This window comes from Clarias gariepinus, chromosome 6, assembly GCF_024256425.1.
Source record: "Clarias gariepinus isolate MV-2021 ecotype Netherlands chromosome 6, CGAR_prim_01v2, whole genome shotgun sequence".
Lineage (NCBI taxonomy): Eukaryota > Metazoa > Chordata > Actinopteri > Siluriformes > Clariidae > Clarias > Clarias gariepinus.
In genome coordinates, this window is record NC_071105.1 from 2,529,103 (window position 1) to 2,548,325 (window position 19,223).

A 19,223-nucleotide genomic window follows, 5' to 3' on the forward strand; every position below is an offset into this window, starting at 1 on the left:
TCAAACCTGTAAAATTATATTTACTTATTTTCTTTACATTTGGTTTTTCCATCTTACATTTTCTCTTTCTTTCTTTCTTTCTTTCTGCATATTGCTCTATATTTCTAATGATTTTTTAAATTAATTTCTTTCTATTTCATTTTTGTCTTTCTTTATTCTTTCTGTTGTATCTGGCCTCTTCCTTAATTTATTTTGTTGGTTATTTAAAATTTAAAAAAAGGTGTAAAGGGTAATATTGTAGATTGTGGAATGAAAGAAAACACGTTGATTAACCCAACGTGCTCCATGAGGTTAATCAACTAATTATTGTGAAGTTTACTCATGGGTTATACTTCATGCTCCGGTTTCCTTAAAGAAACCTGATACAGAGCGGTGTTTACTGATACAGAGCGGTGTTTCCTGGTAAAGAGCGGTTTTTCCTGATACAGAGCGGTGTTTACTGACACAAAGCGGTGTTTTCTTAAATAAAGTGGTGTTTCCTGACACAAAGTGGTGTTTCCTGACACAGAGCGATGTTTACTGACACAGAGCGGTGTTTTCTTAAATAGAGTGGTGTTTCCTAACACAGAGTGGTGTTTCCTGTTACAGAGCGGTGTTTCCTGATACAGAGCGGTGTTTACTGACACAGAGCGGTGTTTTCTTAAATAGAGTGGTGTTTCCTAACACAGAGTGGTGTTTCCTGTTACAGAGCGGTGTTTCCTGATACAGAGTGGTGTTTCCTGTTACAGAGTGGTGTTTCCTGTTACAGAGCAGTGTTTTCTGATACAGAGCGGTGTTTCCTGACAGAGAGAGGTGTTTCCTGACACAGAACGGTGTTTCCTGTTACAGAGCAGTGTTTCCTGATACAGAGCGGTGTTTCCTGATACAGAGCGGTGTTTCCTGTTACAGAGCAGTGTATTCTGATACAGAGCGGTGTTTCCTGATACAGAGCGGTGTTTCCTGATACAGAGTGGTGTTTCCTGATACAGAGTGGTGTTTCCTGTTACAGAGCGGTGTTTCCTGATACAGAGCGGTGTTTCCTGATACAGAGAGGTGTTTCCTGTTACAGAGCAGTGTTTCCTGATACAGAGCAGTGTTTCCTGATACAGAGCGGTGTTTCCTGTTACAGAGCAGTGTATTCTGACACAGAGTGGTGTTTTCTGATACAGAGAGGTGTTTCCTGTTACAGAGCAGTGTTTCCTGATACAGAGCGGTGTTTCCTGATACAGAGCGGTGTTTCCTGTTACAGAGCAGTATTTCCTGATACAGAGCGGTGTTTCCTGATACAGAGCGGTGTTTCCTGTTACAGAGCAGTGTATTCTGACACAGAGTGGTGTTTCCTGTTACAGAGCGGTGTTTCCTGATACAGAGTGGTGTTTCCTGTTACAGAGCGGTGTTTCCTGATACAGAGTGGTGTTTCCTGACACAGAGCGGTGTTTCCTGTTACAGAGCAGTGTTTCCTGATACAGAGCGGTGTTTCCTGATACAGAGCGGTGTTTCCTGTTACAAAGCAGTGTATTCTGATACAGAGTGGTGTTTCCTGTTACCGAGCGGCGTTTCCTGATACAGAGTGGTGTTTCCTGATACAGAGCGGTGTTTCCTGATACAGAGCGGTGTTTCCTGACACAGAGTGGTGTTTCCTGTTACAGAGCAGTGTATTCTGATACAGAGTGGTGTTTCCTGTTACAGAGCGGTGTTTCCTGATACAGAGTGGTGTTTCCTGATACAGAGCGGTGTTTCCTGATACAGAGCGGTGTTTCCTGACACAGAGTGGTGTTTCCTGTTACAGAGCAGTGTATTCTGATACAGAGCGGTGTTTCCTGATACAGAGTGGTGTTTCCTGTTACAGAGCAGTGTTTCCTGATACAGAGCGGTGTTTCCTGATACAGAGCGGTGTTTCCTGTTACAGAGCAGTGTATTCTGATACAGAGCGGTGTTTCCTGTTACAGAGCGGTGTTTTCTGATACAGAGTGGTGTTTCCTGATACAGAGCGGTGTTTCCTGATACAGAGCGGTGTTTCCTAACACAGAGTGGTGTTTCCTGATACAGAGCGGTGTTTACTGACACAGTGCGGTGTTTTCTTAAATAGAGTGGTGTTTCCTGACATAGAGTGGTGTTTCCTGACATAGAGTGGTGTTTCCAGATACAGAGTGGTGTTTCCTGATACAGAGGGGTGTTTCCTGATACAGAGCGGTGTTTCCTGATACAGAGCAGTGTATTCTGATACAGAGCGGTGTTTCCTGTTACAGAGCAGTGTTTCCTGATACAAAGCGGTGTTTCCTAATACAGAGCGGTGTTTCCTGTTACAGAGCAGTGTTTCCTGATACAGAGCGGTGTTTCCTGACACAGAGCGGTGTTTCCTGATACAGAGCGGTGTTTACTGACACAGTGCGGTGTTTTCTTAAATAGAGTGGTGTTTCCTGACATAGAGTGGTGTTTCCAGATACAGAGTGGTGTTTCCTGATACAGAGGGGTGTTTCCTGATACAGAGCGGTGTTTTCTGACACAGAGTGGTGTTTCCTGACACAGAGCGGTGTTTCATGTTACAGAGCATTTTTTCAAATCAAAACAAATTCTAATTTGATTTGTCACATACACAGTCATCACACATTTTTTCTGATATAGAGTGGTGTTTCTTGATACAGAGTGGTGTTTTTTTTTAAATAAAGCAGTGTTTTCTGACAAAGTGGTGTTTTCTGTTACAGAGCGGTGTTTCCTGATACAGAGTGGTGTTTCCTGATACAGAGTGGTGTTTCCTGTTACAGAGCGGTGTTTCCTGATACAGAGCGGTGTTTCCTGATACAGAGAGGTGTTTCCTGTTACAGAGCAGTGTTTCCTGATACAGAGCGGTGTTTCCTGATACAAAGCGGTGTTTCCTGTTACAGAGCAGTGTATTCTGACACAGAGTGGTGTTTCCTGATACAGAGAGGTGTTTCCTGTTACAGAGCAGTGTTTCCTGATACAGAGCGGTGTTTCCTGATACAGAGCGGTGTTTCCTGTTACAGAGCAGTATTTCCTGATACAGAGCGGTGTTTCCTGATACAGAGCGGTGTTTCCTGTTACAGAGCAGTGTATTCTGACACAGAGTGGTGTTTCCTGTTACAGAGCGGTGTTTCCTGATACAGAGTGGTGTTTCCTGTTACAGAGCGGTGTTTCCTGATACAGAGTGGTGTTTCCTGACACAGAGCGGTGTTTCCTGTTACAGAGCAGTGTTTCCTGATACAGAGCGGTGTTTCCTGATACAGAGCGGTGTTTTCTGTTACAAAGCAGTGTATTCTGATACAGAGTGGTGTTTCCTGTTACCGAGCGGCGTTTCCTGATACAGAGTGGTGTTTCCTGATACAGAGCGGTGTTTCCTGATACAGAGCGGTGTTTCCTGACACAGAGTGGTGTTTCCTGTTACAGAGCAGTGTATTCTGATACAGAGTGGTGTTTCCTGTTACAGAGCGGTGTTTCCTGATACAGAGTGGTGTTTCCTGTTACAGAGCAGTGTTTCCTGATACAGAGCGGTGTTTCCTGATACAGAGCGGTGTTTCCTGTTACAGAGCAGTGTATTCTGATACAGAGCGGTGTTTTCTGATACAGAGTGGTGTTTCCTGATACAGAGCGGTGTTTCCTGATACAGAGCGGTGTTTCCTGACACAGAGTGGTGTTTCCTGATACAGAGCGGTGTTTACTGACACAGTGCGGTGTTTTCTTAAATAGAGTGGTGTTTCCTGACATAGAGAGGTGTTTCCTGACATAGAGTGGTGTTTCCAGATACAGAGTGGTGTTTCCTGATACAGAGGGGTGTTTCCTGATACAGAGCGGTGTTTCCTGATACAGAGCAGTGTATTCTGATACAGAGCGGTGTTTCCTGTTACAGAGCAGTGTTTCCTGATACAAAGCGGTGTTTCCTAATACAGAGCGGTGTTTCCTGTTACAGAGCAGTGTTTCCTGATACAGAGCGGTGTTTCCTGACACAGAGCGGTGTTTCCTGATACAGAGCGGTGTTTACTGACACAGTGCGGTGTTTTCTTAAATAGAGTGGTGTTTCCTGACATAGAGTGGTGTTTCCAGATACAGAGTGGTGTTTCCTGATACAGAGGGGTGTTTCCTGATACAGAGCGGTGTTTTCTGACACAGAGTGGTGTTTCCTGACACAGAGCGGTGTTTCATGTTACAGAGCATTTTTTCAAATCAAAACAAATTCAAATTTGATTTGTCACATACACAGTCATCACACATTTTTTCTGATATAGAGTGGTGTTTCTTGATACAGAGTGGTGTTTTTTTTTAAATAAAGCAGTGTTTTCTGACAAAGTGGTGTTTTCTGTTACAGAGCGGTGTTTCCTGATACAGAGTGGTGTTTCCCCGTACAGAGGGGTGTTTACTGATAAAGTCTCATGGTTTCCTGATACAGTGGGGTGTTTGGGTCCAGCCTGAACATGATTTAGAACTTGCACTCGTTACTGCAGGATTTTATTCTGAGATTTCAAGGGCACAAAGAAAAGAGGTCCGGATTGGAAACTCATGGCCTCGGGTTTGTCAGAGTTTCTGCTTTTTTTTGTAAATAAACTATACTTTTAGGCATAAAAAAGATAATACATGCAATAACCTACTTGCTTGTGTGTAGCAAAATGTGAAGTTAATACAATTGAGGTTACGACCAATGAATTAACATTCTGTCAGTGTGAAGGATCTTAGAGACTCTAAAACTTATCTTTCAGCTGTTTCCTTCAAGGGGTTGATGCAGCGGAGCATCCGATCCACACATAACTTGGCACAGGTTTGTCAGATGTCGGATTCCTTTCCTCATGCAATCTCATTTCCCATTTCCAGGCTTGGGACTGGTACTGCATGCAGTGGCTGGGTCCGAACCCGGATGCTCTATCAGATCTCAGAGACATCGAAATAAAGAGATGGCAATAAATAAAGCATGCTAATGGACAGAAAGTATGTTTTTATTTCTTTAAACTTAGCTGGTGTAATAAATTGGTGGAATGATTGATGTATGCAAACTGTAGGAAAGTAATGTTTTTTATTTAAGAATAAATTTGTAAACTGGCTTTAGGGAATTGCGTGTATTTCAGGGTTCACTTCAGGCAATCATATTTGAAGAAAACGTCATGTCAGGACCTTATTTTCCATCTCTCTCTCTCTCTCTCTCTCTCTCTCTCTCTCTCTCTCTCTTAAAGCTGAGGGATGGTACTGTATGAAAGTGTTATCACAAACTGGCAGATTTTATTTGCCCATGTCTTGACGTTTTCTGCTGGCATAGCGAAGGAGAAGACCCGCTCACACTCCTGACTCATCCTCTGACTTCAGCAGACCAAAGTGTGAGACGGAGTGACGCCCTTTTTTCATAAGATGCATTTCTGAGAAAGACGAGGATGAAGCGAGACCTAGCCACAGAAACCCGAGGGAGGCACTAAGTAGGACGTGAGATGTGTGGGTGAGAGACAGAAAGAGATAAACGGAGAGATTACAGAGCGAGAGAAACTAAAGAGTGGGAGGAATAGATAAGATGGCGGAGTGCAGTGTAAGCACTTTTTATGCGACGTTCGAAAGCGTGTGAACAAGGACGTCTCTCTAGGGAATCCCTCTGTAGAGTTACGCAGTCTCGGTATGCGCTGTCTCGGAGCAGTCTACAGTATCTGCCAGCGAAACCATAGTTATAGTTTTAACTCTGACTCTTACAAACCACTTGCACTGGAGACTCCTTCCAAAAATATCACATAAATGTCTAGAGACATGCAAATATGTGTATTAGCTATAAGAAAAGGTGGGAAAGTGCATCTGTGTTTGTGTGTGTGTGTGTGTAAGGGGCTTATCCAGGGAGTATTCGCATCTTACGCCTGGTGTTTCCCGAGACTCTGCATCCTATCACGATAAAGTGCTTACACCACTCCAGGAGTTTCATCCCTGTATATGATTGTATTCATAAGACGTTAAAGTGAGTTGGACCAAAAAGCTGTAGTGGTTCTTACCAGCATATTAAATGTTTGTTTAGCCAAGCAGGAATATGAGACATGAGAAACGCATTTGCTTGCGGCGCGTTCACTGGGACTCCATATCCGATGCCATGGGAGCAGTTTGCTGTGTCTTTTGCAGAGTCAATGTTTCCGGGGAGTTTTTGTTTGTTTTACTTGCTTTAGTGGCCTCGATTGGCTTCTCCGCTGTTTTGTTGGGATATAAATAAGGCTGGTTACCCTCCTGAGAGCAGTAGCAGACACCTGGAGCTCGAACCCTTCCCTGCTCACTGATTAAATCTGTTTACTCGGGACTCATGAAACTCCATCGCTGTTCTCAGGGACAGAAATGTCATCGAGGATACACTGTGGTTTCTATAGTAACGACTCATTCACAGAGACTCGTACAGAGGAAGGTCCGCAGATGAGGGTTTAGAAACGCATGCAGTTAAAACTGCGTCACTGATTTGTTTTTGCTGGTGTGGTGTGGTTTCCTGTAACGTGGTGATGTTTTAGTTATACAGTACGATGATGCTTTCAGTGCTGACTTGGTGACGTTTTCAGTGCTGAATTTGTAGCATATTTGCTGACTTACTGATATTTTCACTGACGTGGTGACATTTTTGCTGATGCAGTAACTATTTTGCTGACAAAGTGTTTTTGCTGATGCAGTGACAGATTCCCAGATGAGGTGATGTTTTTGCTGATGTGCTGATGTTCTCACTGACATGGGGATGGTTTCACTTTCTTGGTGATGTTCTCACTGACATGGTGATGGTTTCACTGACGTGGGGATGGTTTCACTGACGTGGGGATGGTTTCACTGACGTGGGGATGGTTTTACTGACATGGTGATGGTTTCACTGACGTGGGGATGGTTTCACTGACGTGGGGATGGTTTCACTGACGTGGGGATGGTTTTACTGACATGGTGATGGTTTCACTGACGTGGGGATGGTTTCACTGACGTGGGGATGGTTTCACTGACGTGGGGATGGTTTTACTGACATGGTGATGGTTTCACTGACGTGGGGATGGTTTCACTGACGTGGGGATGGTTTCACTGACGTGGGGATGGTGTTGTTGTGGTTTCACTTATGTAGTCAAAAGCTTTAACTTAAAGTTTTTTTCTCTTTTCAAAAATCCTTAAGACACAGAAGTTTGCACTTGTTTGTGATTTCATGGTAACGTGCAAAGTGACCCTGGTGAGGGACCGAGTGTTTAATAAGTTTACATTTATTGCATTTGGAAGTCACCCTTGTTCAGAGCGACTTATATTTATTATAAGTCATTAGACATTAGACATCTGAGTGGTTGAGGGTTAAGCTCAATGGGCCAAAAGTATGGGCAACTTGATGGTGCCAGGGTGTGAACCTGTTACCTTCTGATCAACACCCTAATCATGGAGCTACCCCTGCCCTGTAGTTACCCCTGTAACTGTAGGTAAATAGATAATAGGTATGGCAAGACATGCGTTAATAAAAGAAGTATATCACAAAAAAAAACAGGGCATAATGCAATGGCACAGTGCTGTATAGGTTAGCACCATGGCCTTGCACCTCCAGGTCAAGGGGTCCATTCTCTGGGTACAGTACTCCCACAGTCCAAGGACATGCTGAGTAGGCTGGGAAGTGAGTGAGGCCAAGCTGCAATAGGAACCTCATGGACTTTAGATTTTTATTATCTTTTAGTTTTTCACATCAGAATGTTTCCACACATGATGGGGAAAAATATCCTGTCTCTTTGCAGAATAAATCACACATACTGTATGAACCGATAAATTCAATTCCGTTTTATTTGTGCTTATTTGATCTCTAAACCCAGAGAATTCATCAGAAAACAGTAAACGATAGGAAACTTTTTTTATGCAGCACTTAGCCTACATAATGCGCGGAAAGAGGACGGAATCTCATTTAGAGTCAGATTACGGATTCCCACACTCAGCATTTAGCACAGTGATGTTGAGACTTTTGTTTTCTTTGCATGCAAATCAGCCACCGGAGACACGGCATGACGTTCCTATCGCCTAAATAAGAGCCTAATGCTCTCTGCGCCTGCCCTATTCCCGATTCGTCCGAGCCTCGGTCTGCAGTCTCCCTCCAAATGATAAATGGCACGTGGAATTTAATTAGAGCTGAGGGAGGAGATAGAGCTTGATGAATCCCTATCTCCATTCAAATCAAAAGTGCGGCATGGCACATCACGGGACGGCGAGGCGAGGCAGTCTCGTCGGATCGAACGGTGCAATGTCTCTGTCGGGCAGAGATTCCTCGGATCCCTGCCCAGGGAATCGTTTATCAGTATGCAGGTCATTTCCGTTGAGTGATGGGAACCGAACAGACCGGCGCTCTGCGTAATGTTGTAGTGACTTATCGCGGTCTCAGCACTCTGAGATTTAAAAACGATCCTGGTGAAATGTAATAGAATTTAATAGCAAGAATTAGACGGGATTTGGACGCTAAATTGCATTTAAAGCATTTTTCAATTTGTCTTGAAAAACAATGTGATAATATAAACTCCCTTTCATTCTTTATCTTACATAATTGGCCCAGTCACTCTTATAAGCACATCATGACCATTATAAAGCATTTAGGGAATTAAATAGTCACCAAAATAAAGAAATACACCGCCTTGAGATGCCTGGTGATTCTCACGACTCATGTTAACTGTTTTGATTAAATCAGAGCCAGCGTGCAAACACCAATATGCTTGCAATTATAAAGACAGCTATATGAGTCAGGTACCGTAATCAGAATGTAATTGCATGGGGAAAAAATGGGTTTCATTATGGTGGAAAGCAGCACGGGGCTGAGTGAAGTGGAATCCGGCAGTTATTTAAAGGAAACTCCCGGTCAGAACAGGAAGCCAGCACTTTACTGACGTCCATTTTTAACAGGTGAATGTTCTCAGCAAAATCAGACTTAAAATGTGCAAACATTAATGTTTTTTTTTGTGTCCTCTCTGTGTCTCATCTTTCTTTATTTGAAAAAAAGAAGAAGAAAATAACTGAACTCACATTCCATTCTTCATTTCTCATTTCGGGCGAATGTTCTAGAAGACAGGATTCTGTGAATGGATTTCTGAGCTGACAAAGTGTTATGTCTGCTCAGACTGCAACAAGAAGGTGTCTGCATATCATAAATAAACCGTCTGCAGTGTACTGTACAGTCTACTGAAATGCACAGAATACTGGAGATTATAGTGTTTGGAATACTAAAGTGTTTCGATTACTGAATTGTCTGAAGTATATGGAACATTGGACTTTTCGGAATACTGAAGTGAATTGAATATCGGATTGTTTGGGATACAGAAGCATCCTGAGTACCGATACTGATACGTACTGATACATGCTTCGGAATACTGATGTCTATTGGAAATAGAGTGTTTGGAATACTGAAGTACAGTTAAGCCTTGGGTTGCGAGCATAATTTGCTCCAGAAGCATGCTTGTATATCAAAACACTAGTTTACCCCTGAATTTCAGTAAACCAGAACAAATACAACAAAAAGTTATTTAATAAAAATAAAAATAGAAGCACCAGCCGTTCAGTGCTGATGTGCTGCTTAATATGTTGTACGCCTCAGTGATTCCAGAATTAAAAATAAATAAATTACAATTAAAATAAGATTGATGTGTCGTTGTGGATCAGGTTTTAGTATCAGTGTAATATCGTGTAGAGATGAGTTAATCATATCACACGACCTTTGTATTTACTGAAGAGCTTTCAAATTTACTGTGCAAAAAAATATATAGAGTAAACGGGGGGTAATTATTATTTTTTTGCCCACGTTGCTCTGAATGCAGATGTGTTTAATTTCAGTATTGACTCACCATTACATTCTCATTTACTGTGCTGACAGAACGAGGCGCAGCCTTGTGCACTGACCTTTATTACATGTCCTAAAGTTTCCTCTTTAACCACATACCATCACCATCTGGCCTTTTATTGTTTTTTATATATATTTTTTACAGCTGTAATAGTCCAGCTAATGATAATGATAATGATGTCATCGCACGTGTTTTCTCTTTCCACCGTGCCGACCAGGCCTGGGGTAATGTTCTGTTCTTTGTGCTCTCCCTTCGGATTTCAGCACAAAAGGTCACAGCTATGGCACGATGGTGGTCCTGGTAATTGATATGACTATTGAAATGAGACGGTAAAATGAGGAAAGGTCAAACGACTGTCAGAGGTGTTGGAAAGCGGAGCAGACGTGTGACACCCGCCGTTCATCACTACCGCCGATGAGGACGTGTGCGCATTATTATTTTTATTAGTTACTTTTCCAAGAGCAAATATTATCCTTTGACTCATCTCAGAGAAAAGGCAAATATTTTGTTCTATTATTAGAAAGTAAAGATGCTACAGATGCTCTACGCTTCTGTTCCATTAATCCAGCCCGTGTTTGGTGAGTTAAAAGGAGTCTTAAGACGGCTTGTGAAGGCTCATGGTGGATTTTAGTGAAACTGGATGAAATGGATAGAACGAATAAGGTGCACTTCAAAGAAGGGGAAGAATAACGAGGCCATTAGTCCTTACAGCTCACATTGGTCCACATATGCTGTTTTTATCCCCCCTGAAACACACACACATATTTCGATCGAGCTGCTTTGATTAGTTTACGATCGTTTGAAATGAAAATTCTCCGAAGAATTTTTTTCTTCTTCTTCTTCTTGTTCTTTTTTTAATGCTTTGGTTTTGCACCCAGTACGTCCTGGTCTCTGTCTCTAACGACTCCTGTGACTAAATGTCTGGGATCACAGAGGAGACTCCTAATTAGCTGCTAGTAATTGTGTCTCAGCTATACAGGAAATTAATTTTTAAGCCAATATAACAGTTTCCCTGATGAAATTAACTTTTAATTACATTGTGTTCATATTTTTTTTATACAAAATCAGTCCTCATGTCACGAAACTAACCGGGATAATCAAAAGACTTAGCACTTAGCAGTTAGCCCTTTGTAGCGTGGATGGTAAACCCAAACACGGAAGCAAGCGAGTAGGCAGGATAACCACGCGATTTAGTCTAAGGACTCTCACGAAAGGGGAGCAAGGAATAAAACAAATTAAACCCGCGTCGTATGAACACACACTCGAATCGAATCAGAAAGTAGATCCAAGAAAGTGAGTACTCACAAAATGGCAGACGGACGATCTGAACCGACATGGGGCGAACTCAATAACTGAGCATTGTGAAGCGCCATCTTGTCTTCTTTTATGCTTCCTGTTTTGCGACCTTACTATTTCCGGGTCCTAATGCCGGTCGCAAAGCGGGTGTGTGTGACAGTACCCCGCTGTCCCCGACGGTCCTGGGGTGGAGGATACACAACGACGATAGTCCCTGATAAGTTCGGGGTCGAGAATAAACCGGGCCGGAATCCAAGATCGCGCCTCAGGACCGTAGCCTTCCACCAGGCATTGGATGCCTCGGCCCCTAGGGTGCGAATCAAGGATCCGACATACGGGCCACCGTCAATGATTTGGGGAGGATCAGGGGGAAGGGTGGAACTATAGGAGAAGTGGTGATGGGTTTCAGCTGAGACCTGTGGAAAACCGTCTCTTAGTAGCTGGAAATCTAGTATGTAAATGACTTATTCATTCTCGGCCTTTTAAACAACTTTTTATACACTTTTTCATCTTTTTTACTGTTGATTTTAAACAAATTTTTGTTTGTTTGTTTGTTTGTCAAACCTTCAAAATGGTTGCTGTACATTTATTAAACGGAGTCTGATCTTCCAGTAAACCTGGTGTTGAATTTGTTGTCTGATTAAACTTATCAGGTTTTAGAGTAAAAAAAAAAAAGAGCTGCGGGTCAGCTGTAAAGCCCAAGGTCAGGTCTCCGGACACGTTTATTATTTGGAGTCAGCAATGCTCAGAGACACGACTTGAAAAGCCCAGGGCCTGCTGTAGTCTTAGAATCACATTTCGTAAGTGCATCATCAAACCTTTATCAGAGAGCGCTAGTGAGAGAAACAGAGCGGAAGCTGAGTGTTTACACGATCACGGGTTCATTCAGCATTCAGAAAACACTGTTGTCTTAAAGTCAGGAGAATTGTGCGACTGTCAGAGCTGCCGTTCCAGAAGTTTAATCAACACACTTTGACCACATATGAAGTGTGGTATATTAATATAAATGTGTGTGTGTGTGTGTGTGCGTGTGTGTGTGTGTTCCAGGAGTATCAGATCGACATCATCTTTGCTCAGACATGGACAGACAGTCGGCTCAGATACAACAGCACCATGAAGATATTAACGTTAAACAGTAACATGGTGGGGCTGATCTGGGTCCCGGACACTATTTTTAGAAACTCCAAGAACGCAGACTCACACTGGATTACCACACCCAATCAGCTACTCAGGATATGGAATGATGGGAAAATACTGTACACTCTCAGGTACGTACCGAGTCTTTATCCTGCTGCACTCATCATAGCACAAAGCCTGTGTTTATACCCAGGTAGCTTCACTATCACATGTCAGCTGTGACAGATTTCAGGAACGTCAGTGATGACAATTTTGGGAAAGATGTTAGTAAGGTCGGTTATGTCAAGGTTGTCACTGAGGTTCATTTTGTGACAATGTTTTGTCAATGATATCAGTCTTGTGAAAATACTATCATAGATATCAGTGTTGCTCCAGATGTCAGGGATGTCAATTCTGTTCCAGATGTCATGTTTGTTAGTGTCGTTCCAGATGTCATGTTTGTTAGTGTCGTTCCAGATGTCATGTTTGTTAGTGTTGTTCCAGATGTCATGTTTGTCAGTGTTGTTCCAGATGTCATGTTTGTTTGTGTCGTTTCAGATGTCATGTTTGTTAGTGTCGTTCCAGATGTCATGTTTGTCTGTGTTGTTCCAGATGTCATGTTTGTTTGTGTCGTTCCAGATAACATGTTTGTCAGTGTCGTTCCAGATGTCATGTTTGTTAGTGTTGTTCCAGATGTCATGTTTGTTAGTGTTGTTCCAGATGTCATGTTTGTCAGTGTTGTTCCAGATGTCATGTTTGTTTGTGTCGTTTCAGATGTCATGTTTGTTTGTGTCGTTCCAGATGTCATGTTTGTCTGTGTTGTTCCAGATGTCATGTTTGTTTGTGTTGTTCCAGATGTCATGTTTGTTAGTGTCGTTCCAGATATCATGTTTGTCTGTGTTGTTCCAGATGTCATGTTTGTCTGTGTTGTTCCAGATGTCATGTTTGTCTGTGTTGTTCCAGATGTCATGTTTGTTAGTGTCGTTCCAGAAGTCATGTTTGTTAGTGTCGTTCCAGATGTCATGTTTGTCTGTGTCGTTCCAGATATCATGTTTGTCAGTGTCGTTCCAGATGTCATGTTTGTTAGTGTTGTTCCAGATGTCATGTTTGTCTGTGTTGTTCCAGATGTCATGTTTGTCTGTGTTGTTTCAGATGTCATGTTTGTCAGTGTTGTTCCAGAAGTCATGTTTGTCTGTGTCGTTCCAGATGTCATGTTTGTTAGTGTCGTTCCAGATGTCATGTTTGTCTGTGTTGTTTCAGTTGTCAGGGACATTAGTGTTGTGCCAGATGTGATGGATGTCAGTATTATTCCAAATGTCAGTGTTGTTCTAGATGTCTTGGATGTCAGAATTCTTTCAGATGTCAGTGTCGTTCCAGAAGTCACGTTTGTCAGTGTCGTTCCAGAAGTCGTGTTTGGTAGTGTTGTTCCAGATGTCATGTCTGTCTGTGTTGTTCCAGATGTCATGTTTGTCAGTGTTGTTCCAGAAGTCATGTTTGTTTGTGTCGTTCCAGATGTCATGTTTGTTAGTGTTGTTCCAGATGTCATGTTTGTTAGTGTTGTTCCAGATATCATGTTTGTTAGTGTCGTTCCAGATATCATGTTTGTTAGTGTTGTTCCAGATGTCATGTTTGTTAGTGTTGTTCCAGATGTCATGTTTGTCAGTGTCGTTCCAGATATCATGTTTGTCAGTGTTGTTCCAGAAGTCATGTTTGTTTGTGTCGTTCCAGATGTCATGTTTGTTAGTGTTGTTCCAGATGTCATGTTTGTTAGTGTCGTTCCAGATATCATGTTTGTTAGTGTCGTTCCAGATATCATGTTTGTTAGTGTTGTTCCAGATGTCATGTTTGTTAGTGTTGTTCCAGATGTCATGTTTGTCTGTGTTGTTCCAGATGTCATGTTTGTCAGTGTTGTTCCAGAAGTCATGTTTGTCTGTGTCGTTCCAGATGTCATGTTTGTCTGTGTTGTTCCAGATGTCATGTTTGTCTGTGTTGTTTCAGTTGTCAGGGACATTAGTGTTGTGCCAGATGTGATGGATGTCAGTATTATTCCAAATGTCAGTGTTGTTCTAGATGTCTTGGATGTCAGAATTCTTTCAGATGTCAGTGTCGTTCCAGAAGTCATGTTTGTCTGTGTCGTTCCAGATGTCATGTTTGTCTGTGTTGTTCCAGATGTCATGTTTGTCTGTGTTGTTCCAGATGTCATGTTTGTCAGTGTTGTTCCAGAAGTCATGTTTGTCTGTGTCGTTCCAGATGTCATGTTTGTCTGTGTTGTTCCAGATGTCATGTTTGTCTGTGTTGTTTCAGTTGTCAGGGACATTAGTGTTGTGCCAGATGTGATGGATGTCAGTATTATTCCAAATGTCAGTGTTGTTCTAGATGTCTTGGATGTCAGAATTCTTTCAGATGTCAGTGTCGTTCCAGAAGTCATGTTTGTCTGTGTCGTTCCAGATGTCATGTTTGTCTGTGTTGTTCCAGATGTCATGTTTGTCTGTGTTGTTCCAGATGTCATGTTTGTCAGTGTTGTTCCAGAAGTCATGTTTGTCTGTGTCGTTCCAGATGTCATGTTTGTTAGTGTCGTTCCAGATGTCATGTTTGTCTGTGTTGTTCCAGATGTCATGTTTGTCTGTGTTGTTTCAGTTGTCAGGGACATTAGTGTTGTGCCAGATGTGATGGATGTCAGTATTATTCCAAATGTCAGTGTTGTTCTAGATGTCTTGGATGTCAGAATTCTTTCAGATGTCAGGGATCTTACTGTTGCTCTAGAAGTCAGGTTTGTTAGTGTCGTTCCAGATGTCATGTTTGTCTATGTTTTGCCAGATGTCATGGGTGTCAGTATTATTCCAAATGTCAGAATTCTTTTAGATGTCAGGGATCTTACTGTTGTTCCAGAAGTCAGGTTTGTCAGTGTTGTCCAGACTTATGGCACATCAGTGTTGTTTCAGATGTCAGATTTTTCAGGGTTTCAGAGTTTTTTTTTGTCAGGAATGTCAGTGTTGTACCTAAGTGGTATCTGTTTATACTCTGTATCTGTACATTCTCATGTGCTCTAATATTTTTTTTTTGAGTTTCACCAAATTCCAAATTGTGGACTAAGATCAACAAAACCCTCCATCATGCTGGCAGGAACATGATTCTGACACTCAGGTCTGGGGCTCGTACAGGGTGTGTGATATTGAGGGCAGAAGCAATGGCTCATCTTCCACAGCTCAGTGGTCAGAAAATCAGGAAATACAAAGCAGCGGGAATTGGAATTGGATTCAGTGTCTACAGCACATGTCCAAACAAAGCGTTGGATGTCGGTGTATGTACAGAGACCAGGTGGGGCAGGTACAATTACTTTCAGACCACTAGCACAAATTCTCCATTTGGAGTGGGACCTAAAAATAAATATAATAAATGTTTGAGTCAAATAGCTGCTTAATGAAAAATATTAAAGTTTAAGTAGATCGCCAGAAGAGGGTTTTAATTTAAAACTTGAGGTGACAGGTTTAGATGGATTAGCTAAAAAAAAATCTCTTCTTTTTTTAAGAAAGAAATAAATTAACAAAAAAAAAAAACTCTTAATGGCTGAAAACTGTTATTAGGATAAAAATAGTTAACTGCCATAATGAATAAAACACTGTACATAATGTATAAAGTAACAAAATGTCTGAATAACACATTCACCCTGAATTGATTCTTTTCCTATAAGAGTTACGTTTTCCATCGCAGGAAAAGTCCCTGTTACTCTACAAAGAGAAGCGTATTAGGATGTAATAGTGCTGCTTGTGATTAACAGAAAATTAATTAGCACCTGGATTCTGACCAATCAAAATCCAGAACCCGTTAGCGCTGTGGTATGAGTGACATTAAAATCTGCCTACATATTAAAGATCCTAGCCGAATATTCTACGTCTTGGTGATAATTAGTTTACTGTTCCAAAGTATGTGTTTACAGACAGGAAGAAGCCATATGAATATGAATAAATATAACCCCTGGCAGTGAATAAACAGCTCAACTCCTCATTCCTGAGCTCGGACCTGGACCCACGCCTGCCTCCTCTGCTCGGCCAGCACTCGAAGCTCTCAGAGCCTGCAAAATGCCACCATGGTTTATTCCGATTTAGCAAAGCAGAAATGACTGCAATCAATATGGAGAGTGACATTTGATGGCTCCTTTCGTAATAAACCAAATATCACCAAACGAATCAGAATATTGATAGTTGACAGAGCTCCATATGGGAGCCTCGAGCTAGCCCTTGTCCCAGATCAGCTTTGTCCATGGCATTCACCTCTAAACCCACAGCTCTGCTTGTCTTCCCAACAATGAAAATCTTCACGCGAAGCAAAAGAAGTCTCTGCTTGCTCCGACTAGAGCGTCTACACACGCCCAGGCTGCATACTTCGGCACAGCAAGCCCGGCACGGCGAGAGACGAATTAACCGAGCAGCAATCTTCCCGAAATACATTCTGCACCTGCAGAGCACCGCTTGAAATGTGATTGTCTGTGTTTTCACATGGTTCTGACGCCGCGGTCTTAAAAAAAAAAACACTAACGCTGTCTGGCGTGGCGTGTGTGCCGATTTTCAGCTGTGTCTGCCACTGGGATTTGGAGCTGGCTTTCTCAGAAATGTTCGCTTTTGTTAAACAATATTATATCCCAGCCTTCTCCTGAAGCATCCAAAAAAGCAACGAAATAAGGGTTTAGCTCAGCTTGGATCCAACAAATAAAGGAATCGGCAGTGTCTCTGGTATAGCTGATCTCTCTGCTAGGACACAAAATCAGCACCACAAGGTTCCTTGGTGCTATTGGTGCATTAGTGTCTAAGATGCTTTTTTTTTTTTTGTTATATAAGCAATTACCACTTCCAGAGCTCTCAGTACCGTGACAAGCTGCGTTTGTTTTTCTTTCATTAACTTTAAGCACAGGAAAAGAATGGGAAAAAGAAAGGCTTGTTAGGTGTTTCAAGGACTTTCCACAACATTAAACAGACAAAAACCTGTCCAAAGACATAAATACATACAATTCGGTCTTTGTTAGCATTTTGCTGTGGAATAAGAGTAATAAAACATATTTTCCAAAATATATGCAATGATCAGCCAAAAATACTATTAACACATTGACTCTACTGTGTTTAGACACCAGTAAACTTGCAGCAGGATCGTGGGCACTTGAGGGTCACCCATGGCCACGGGGACCAAAGTCCAGGCCGTCCCATCCAATCCAACAGGAAAGCAAATCGGCAAATAAGTCCATGCTGACCATAATAAAAAGGCACAAGAACACCCACTGTGCACAGGGCCCATCAGGCAAATAGTCCAAAGCCAAGAACCTGGCCTTCAAACTTCCCGGATCCTAATCCAATCGAACCACATGGGTTGCACTAGAGAAACAAGTCCAATCCACTGAGGCTCCGCCCCAAAACCTACATCACCCGAAGGATCTACCGCCAACATCCTTGTACCACATCACACCCCAGAGGTCTTGTAGAGTCACAAGGAGAACCTTCACAAAGTCCAACCCTCATGGACTTTATGGTTTGCAATCCAATGTTATGGCTGATCTGAGTATGTCTGTTGATATTATAAATAACACTACAACAATCTCTGTTTCTCAGCCCAAGGACTCAACTGCTAGAGTTGTGGCACTCGAGACTGGTCTGGAGACATGGTATGGTTTAAATTGCACTTGTGTTGGTCTTGTGCAACAGCGTATATAAAAATAACTTCCATTATTTGGGCACAACCTTTGACAGGAAGTAATTCTATCCTTGTAACAGCCTTATGATTGGTACACAAATACTCATTCAATCACTCACTCATCGTCTATACAGTACCGCTTAGTCCTGTATTCAGGACAACACAAGGTTTCAGAAGGGGATTTAATGGATTTTCTTTATTTTATTTTGATTTTTTTGCTCCTCCTCTTTAAGTCACAGTCTTCCAGCTAGTCCTGGTGTTGGAATTGACAACGGTAGGCTTGGCTACAGCTCCAGCAACTGCATAAAATCCCTATTGGTTTCTGAGAAATGGAACAGAAAAGGGTTTGGGAAATAGAGTGGGGTGATTCAGTTCTTGCATGAAGAAGGGGGCAGATATCAATTTTTTATCTTCGGTTTTTGGCTTTATGTGTCATAGAAAACATGTCATAGAATTAAATTTTCCAGTTTTTTTATCTGTTGTGTGATCTGGCAGTGCTAACACCTTGAGCACCTCAAGCTTTTTGTTTCCTTTTTGTGTCCAGACATCCCTGGTTGCAGCCATTTTCTTTTATACAAGAAAATTCCAGACACATTTGTTCTATGATTTTTTTTAAAAGTGTTTAACATTAAGTTGTTACCATCGTTCCATTCATTAGTTAATTGATAGCGTGATATTCTGTAGCTTGGTTGTTTTTTGTAGAAGTATCAGACCATACAGTCTGTAGTTTATGGCAATGCTGTGGGGTTGTGAGCGAGGAGAGCGAGGAGAGCGAGGAATGAGGATAATGATGGGGAACCCCGAGCATCTCAGTGTCCTGATTCTCATATCTAGGGCAGAACTGAGCTCAGTGACCATGCACATGTCAGGATCCAGCTCTTTTCTTGCTCTGATGTGTGTTTGTGAAAGTAGAACAAGGGTATGTTCAGTCTTGCGCGTAACCCTGAGACGGAAAACGTCCATGCTGGATGACTTCCTGCCTGATCGGAGCTCGCATCGCGTTTCAGCTCTCAGACTAGGATGTGCTGGATGGAGCGATATTAATCACTCTGCAGTCAGCGGGGACGGTGGAGCTCTTTAGAACCTCAAGGAACAAAGACCCTGGACAGTGTCCCTGGCAGGAAGACTTTGCTCAGTCTGAAATCTCTGCCTGCTTTAATTCTGTTAACACATATTTTTTTAATATTTATTTATGAGAAGATGAGCCAGAGAACATTTAAGCTCACATCTGCCCTCATTAGGGAAATCCATCTTGGCAGTTTGGCACGCTTTAGAGTGGATATGTTCACCAGAAATGCAGGAAATTTAATAAAATCTTTTTTGATCACAAAAATGTGCAAAATAGTGGGGGGAGCAAATGCTTTGATTAATCAA

At 42.1% G+C, this 19,223-nt stretch overlaps 1 protein-coding gene across 2 annotated transcripts in view; it reads left to right on the forward strand.

Annotated features, from left to right (window-relative positions):
• Nucleotides 1-19,223, forward strand: part of LOC128526583 (gamma-aminobutyric acid receptor subunit gamma-3) — a 137,693-nt gene that overhangs the window by 72,315 nt on the left and 46,155 nt on the right. For both annotated transcript variants that reach the window (XM_053498585.1, XM_053498584.1), the window contains exon 4: nt 12,102-12,322. In XM_053498585.1, coding sequence (XP_053354560.1) covers nt 12,102-12,322 — 221 coding nt within the window. The remainder of the gene's footprint in view (nt 1-12,101; nt 12,323-19,223) is intronic.